We start from the raw sequence: 6,440 nt of genomic DNA, 5'->3' as shown, positions 1-6,440 counted from the left end.
CTGCCGTCTAAACGTTGACAAAAGAGCAATCTGTATATCATCGGTTGAGCAGAGCGCAGGAAGTTCGAAAACGACAGCAACTGAGGAATTTCCAGATGTATCGACAACAACTGAGGAATTACCAGAAGTATTAAGTGCTGAGAGCCTTGCCACCGTACCATCAGCGAAATCTGTTTCAACAAATCAATCGGAAGATGAGTGTATCCAAAAGGTCAACATCGAACGCTTTAACGAGGGCATAGCTGGGATAAAAGTGACTCTGATTAAATGGAGAAGATGGACTACGTTTATTACCCGGAGAAAAAATACCGTGAAATAAACGAAGCTGTACGAAGAAACCTCTTCAAATTAGGACCTGATGATGTGGAAAATACAGACTACGATGAGGTTATTATAAATATGAAGGAAAGGTTCTCGAATGCAGCCACGACAAGGAAAGAAAAATTATTGATTTTGTCGATGCTGCCAAGTTCGTGGTCTATTCAGGATGCCATTGATGAGTTCAAAACCAATAGAAATACAGTAAAAGAGGCAAAACAATTGAAGAATAACTGTCTTTCAACCAAAAATACTAGGTCTAGTACTGCATTAACAGATGAGACAAAAGAAATAGTAGTTCAATATTTTGAAGATGATGAAGTAAGTCGAGCTATGCCTGGTCAAAAGATTATGTATCAGTAAAAAGATGGAAAGCGTCAAGCAATCCAAAACGATTAATGATGACGACTTTGAAAGAAGCGTACACACGCTTCAAGGAAATTCACGATAATATTAAAATAGGTTTTTCCTCATTTGCAAGCCTTCGGCCAAGGCAATGTAAGCTTCTTTCCAATTCAGGAACACATAATGTGTGTGTGTGCACAACCCATGAAAATATTAATCTTATTTTACATAGTTTGAAAAGAATCAATTTAACAAAGGATATTAAAATGTTAACTGGTAGTCTTTTGTGTGAAAATACAACATCAAATTGCTATCTACGATCTTGTTCGAATTGTCCAGATTCTTCATCATTGTAAAATACTTTATTCGCTGAGTTTGAAGAAAATATATTGATCAGTTATCATTTGAGCAATGGGTGACCACGGATAGGTGTGACATAGAAACTATTGTAAAAACTGTAGATGAGTTTGTGTCATTTTTTTGCTTGTAATTAGGAAGTTTAATTCCTCCCCATTTCATTTAAAAAGAACAAACCAGGTTTTTTAAAAAATACGAAAAATACATTACAAAATTGTGAATTTTAAGTCATTTTTGATTTTTCTGAAAATTACAGCTTTGTATTGCAAGATGAAGTGCAGTCCCATCACTGGAACGTACAACAAGCTACAATTCATCCATTCGTTATTTATTTTAATGGAAGTACGCAAATTGAACACTTAAGTTTTATTATAATTTCCGAAGATTTAAGACACGATTCAGTATCCGTAAACTTGTTCATTGAAAAAATGAACAAGTTTTTACGCGTTGATAAGCTTAAAGAAGTCAAAAAGATATATTTCATGTCTGATGGAGCAGCGTCGCAGTACAAAAATCGTAAGAATTTTTCGAGCCTATGTCAATTTAAATCATAACTTTTTTGTTTATTAGTTTACCATCACCAAATTTTTATGGTAGATAGCTAATATAATGGACCGTTTTCCCTAAAAAAATTACGTTCGAAAAAAGATAGGGTTTTGAGATATTTGAGTTTTTGTGACAAAAATGATATTTTTAAAGGCAAAAAAAATATTTTTTTACTGTGCACATTTTCTTAAGAATCACCATTTAGTTGTCTAACTTTGCTGAAAAAATCATAACAATCGAACATTCCGTTTTTGCTGTGCAGCTTTTTAAATATTTTTGAACCATTTTCACATACACCCTTTTGAAAAGTTAGTCGTGACTCAATATGAAGATTTGATATCGAAAAATGACGATTTAGATGAAATTGAAAAACTGTGCAAAGTTTCAACTCAATAGAAAATCATGAATTAAAAATTTTCTTAAATTTTGATGCTGTTGCTTGGAATCGCTCATTTTGAAAAATTTCCCGCGGAAAATTTCTGGTGAAAACTCCAGCGAGTTTCCCGTAAAAACTCCTTAGAGTCTCCCGTAGATGTTCCGAAAAATGTTCAGTGTAAATTTTACAAAATATTTTGTTGAGTATTCTGGAGTACAAAATTTAGAACAATTTCTCATGAAAATTCTGAAAAGTTTCTCATGCAAATTTTGAATTATTTTCCCCTGAAATTCCAAACAATTTGGGAATTACAAAGAGCTGCAAAGTAGTTCCTGTGAAAAATTCGAAAATAATTCCCAATGAATATTTAGGAAAAAAAAATCTGGAAGAGATGCTCCCGTTGATTTCAAGACAAAAATATCAAAAAAAAAAAAAAAATGAAAAAATATTCGAGAGCCTTATAAAAAAACACCACGCCGATTTACGCCGCCGGTTATAATGGCTTTCGGCTATCTTTTTATTGTATATCCAACATAACTATTCCTTGAAGCGTCGGTGGGCGTGTGGTGTCATGACACGCCTCCTAATCACGACGCCCAAGGAAATTATTAATGCATGACGTAGTTTAGTTGGAAACCCCAAAGGAATTTTGGAAAGCTACGTCCACTTCGCGGTTTTATGTTAAATAAAATGTAATTTGTATTTTCTTGATTGAAAATTCAATTCAAATTCTACGTGGAAATTGTTTGGAGGATGCTTCTAAGTAAATCCAAAGAAGCTTCTCGTGGAAGTGTGAATAAATCGCTCGCAAAAACTCAATCTTGTTCACAATCAGATGTGATCAGATATGATAAATGTCGATTAGTAACAGTAATTTCAATTTTATTATCAATTCAAAATAATCTTAATTCAGTATGGTATTTTGAATATGCAGTTGGCAATATAACGAAACAGCAAAATCCCTACTTATGAATAATGAATATGTAGTAACCAATTGTCCTACTATAAGATTAACAGTCAGATGTTCCCGAACTGGATCCGAGTGGTCGAAATCGTGGATGAACAAATGGAACCATCGGCGATGGAGACCTTCGTTGAACTCTCCGTAAACGAAATAAGTCGCATTCTAATGAGCTGATGAAAGATTTCATACTTCAGTACTTGGGCAACGATCTCTTCTGATCTTGAATGTTGATACTTCACTTACCTCCTCCTTTCTTGTCTCGGCGTTCTGGAATCTCTGAAAGGTAAAACAAAATCGTCATGATAAGTCATCATTCATTTTCACTTTTGTTTCTTAAAGCTTCCGTCATTTAGTACCAATTCAGCTGTTAACCCTTTATAAGGCAGACGAATCTAAACAATAAATTAACAAAAACAACAATAGGACACAATGTTGACATGGTATTAAACTCAAATGTATGTTTGTTATACATTAAACAGTTCAGAAACATTGAAAAATTGGTGGCAATATAGTTGCCACTGCCCGCCAAGCGGGAAAACAGGCAACAACAAAAATATAAAAAGATTTTTAAAAATTTGGTTTTACGTAGAACCAGTCAAATCAAGGTACGTTACATTTTTTGGTGAAGAGTCCTAGTCAGAAAACGCATTATAAGTGAAAAAAAAAATTTTTCGCTTTTTTTCTCCCAAGGGGGGACCCTTGGGAAAAAAACACAATTTCGTCAAAAATCCAAAAACCAAATATACAGAAAGGCAAAGCTTTTTTCACGCTAATCACGTAGTAATCTAACACAGGAGATTCAAAATAATTGATACCAACGGGAAAAATTATATCTTTGTCGTTTTTAACGAATTACAACTGAAAATCCTTCTTCCACTTGAAACTTACGATCTGTTCGTGAAAAACTGTTCTCAAATTGATATATCATTTTTTTTTTACTCAAATTCATCTGGGTGTTGCTAGGAAGCAAATAAAGTCACTACATGTGAAATAATAAGTAGAGCTCTTGTTAATAAATAGAAAAACATATTATTTGTTGGTGGCAATATAGTTGCCACTGCCTTATAAAGGGTTAAAGCTCATGCATATCTTTTATAATCAACGAAGATCGCAATTTAGAATATTCCCATCGTAGTACATTTATAACGCTGAACAAAAATCCCCTTAGTAGAAACTCAGACAGTCTGTGGTAAAGGAAGGTTTTCAACCAGAAACTACTCTTCCATCTCTCATACAAACCTTCGTCGCTCAATTTTAATCCTATCCGAGCCCATGTACAATCCCGGCGTCGGCGAGTGAGGCCGATCCGTCGTGGAAAAGTCCACCCGAAGACGTCGCCCGTCAAACTTCAGACCATCGCAGTGCGATCTTGCGCTGAGTGCGTCCCGCCGGTTCCGGAAGTAGACGAACCCAAAGCCGCGCGATTCACGCGTCACCGGATCGCACACTACCCGGATACACTCGATGGGGCCGTATTCGCAGAAGATCCGTCGGAGGTCATTTTCGGTGGTTCGATAGTTCATTCCGAACACTCCCAAGCAGAACCATTTGGAGAATTTGTCGGCGTTTCTTCTAGGTGCGGAGGGCGAAGGTGATCGGGGTGGCCGACGAATGGGAACCACTTCCGATCTACGAATACGTTGTCTGGGTGGCGCTAGAATTGGCGAATGGTTGCGATGGCGTGGTGCTTCGGATGGCCTTTTGAGTCCAACGCGAATCCGGGATCGGTCTGGGCTGATGCGATCGCGCGGCTAATCGAGAATGCAATACGCTTAGCAAAATGGGAAACACTTCAAAGTTGTATGAATGATTTAAATGCTTACCATGAGTATTCCGTAACAAATGGAAATTTCAGAAGAATGGAAAATAACTTTTGAATCAATCGGATAAGTTTCAGTAATTTGTATTAGAAACTTATGAGCAACAACTGAACATTTTTCGTAATTTTAATTTTCATCACACGCTGTCAATTGTCAACAGTGTTGCCAGATGGTAATACGATAGACATGTGTTTGAGATATAGATGGCGCGAATACAAAAATTTTCCGTATTACCACAGAGAACAGACGTTGAAGCTGCACTCGCCATGTTGTGATAACTTTTTACTCAGTTCAATCAAAGGTAATAAGGTACCAGTCAAAACGATTAATGCAAGAGATGGCGTTTTTTCAATGGTAGTAAAATCGAAATTTCATCACTATTAGACTACTTATCAGTGCAAACTAAGTGCAGGAAATAATCTTTTTACCTCATAGTTCATTCCTTATCACTACTTTCTTCTTAAACACCACCATTTTCCATTAATTTGCAAAATACTTGATTTTCCCATACATTTTATCGATTTCCAACTACCATTCTTCCATGAGCACATGGTGAAAATTGTGAAAATCTCAGAACATAGAGTAGCAGGCTTAACAACACAGATAGAAACGCCGGTATCGCCACTCAGTGACGAGCACCGTAAACATGGTGCACGGAAGGTTGTTGTTCTACACTTTTTACGGCTGCTGCACCCTGGAAGTAAATGTCATCGAAGTAAACAGTCGGTTTTATTGTTTATTAAGATACTCGTTGGACCGTTCGATTCATCAGTAGTTTCCATGACGACGTTATGAAGATTGATTGAAATGTATTGGAGGTAGTCCCATCCCATCCCAGGAGTCCCATCGAAGGGAAAGTGGTTACCTCCAATACATTTTTCAAATCAATATCTTCCACATAACGTACATATTCACATATGAGTTTTCATAACATTGTAAATTAACGTCCAAGTCGGGTGGTTTAATCCTCGGAAATAGGCAAATTACCCTTGATTGAACTGAACCTGAGTTGCGTGCTTTGCCTACGCAATGCGGTCGGGTCTGAGCTTGACGACCGACTGGCAAATAGCTTACACAACCTCACTTGATCAGTACCGTTGCTGATGAAGAATGTGTATAGCCGCCAGACATTCTAAATACTCACGCTCCTCTAATGTGGACGTACAATACACATGTGGAAGTATTGGCTTGACAAATGGATTGCGAGTGATTTGACTATGCGTCCAATTTGGGAGTCTAGAGCTCATTCAGTAGCCGCTAGGTTGCGAAGGCCGACGGAGGTCCTTCGTAGCTTATAGTTGGTTAAAGCACCAGCGTACTGAGAGTCGTGGGTTCGAGTCCCATTGAAGGGAAAGTGGTTACCTACCCTATTAATACAATTTTCAAATCAATATCTTCCACATAATGTACATATTCACATATGAGTTTTCAGAACGTTGTAAATTAACGTCCAAGTCGGGTGGTTTAATCCCCGGAAATAGGCAATTACCTTTGATTGAACTGAACTTGAGTTGCGTGCTCTTGCCTACGCAATGCGGTCGGGTCTGAGCTTGACGACCGACTGGCAAATAGCTTACACAACCTCACTTGATCAGTACCGTTGCTGATGAAGAATGTGTATAGCCGCCAGACATTCTAAATACTCACGCTCCTCTAATGTGGACGTGTATAATACACATGTGGAAGTATTGGCTTGATAAATGGATTGCGAGTG

The 6,440-nt window shown here is 37.3% G+C and overlaps 1 protein-coding gene across 1 annotated transcript; it reads right to left on the bottom strand.

The window, feature by feature from the left end:
• Positions 1-2,803: 2,803 nt before the first annotated feature.
• Positions 2,804-4,888, bottom strand: LOC134216911 (transformer-2 protein homolog beta-like). Its single transcript, XM_062695680.1, has 4 exons — positions 4,730-4,888; positions 4,146-4,657; positions 3,150-3,182; positions 2,804-3,076 (listed from the first exon to the last, which is right to left on the bottom strand). The coding sequence occupies exons 1-4, from the start codon at positions 4,730-4,732 to the stop codon at positions 2,953-2,955; spliced, it is 672 nt and encodes a 223-aa protein (XP_062551664.1). The 5' UTR covers positions 4,733-4,888; the 3' UTR covers positions 2,804-2,952.
• Between the last annotated feature and the right edge of the window lie 1,552 nt (positions 4,889-6,440).

The sequence above is a fragment of the Armigeres subalbatus genome, chromosome 2 (assembly GCF_024139115.2).
Source record: "Armigeres subalbatus isolate Guangzhou_Male chromosome 2, GZ_Asu_2, whole genome shotgun sequence".
NCBI lineage: Eukaryota > Metazoa > Arthropoda > Insecta > Diptera > Culicidae > Armigeres > Armigeres subalbatus.
The sequence above is the reverse complement of the archived record's forward strand: the minus strand, read 5'-3'. Positions and strand labels throughout refer to the sequence as shown.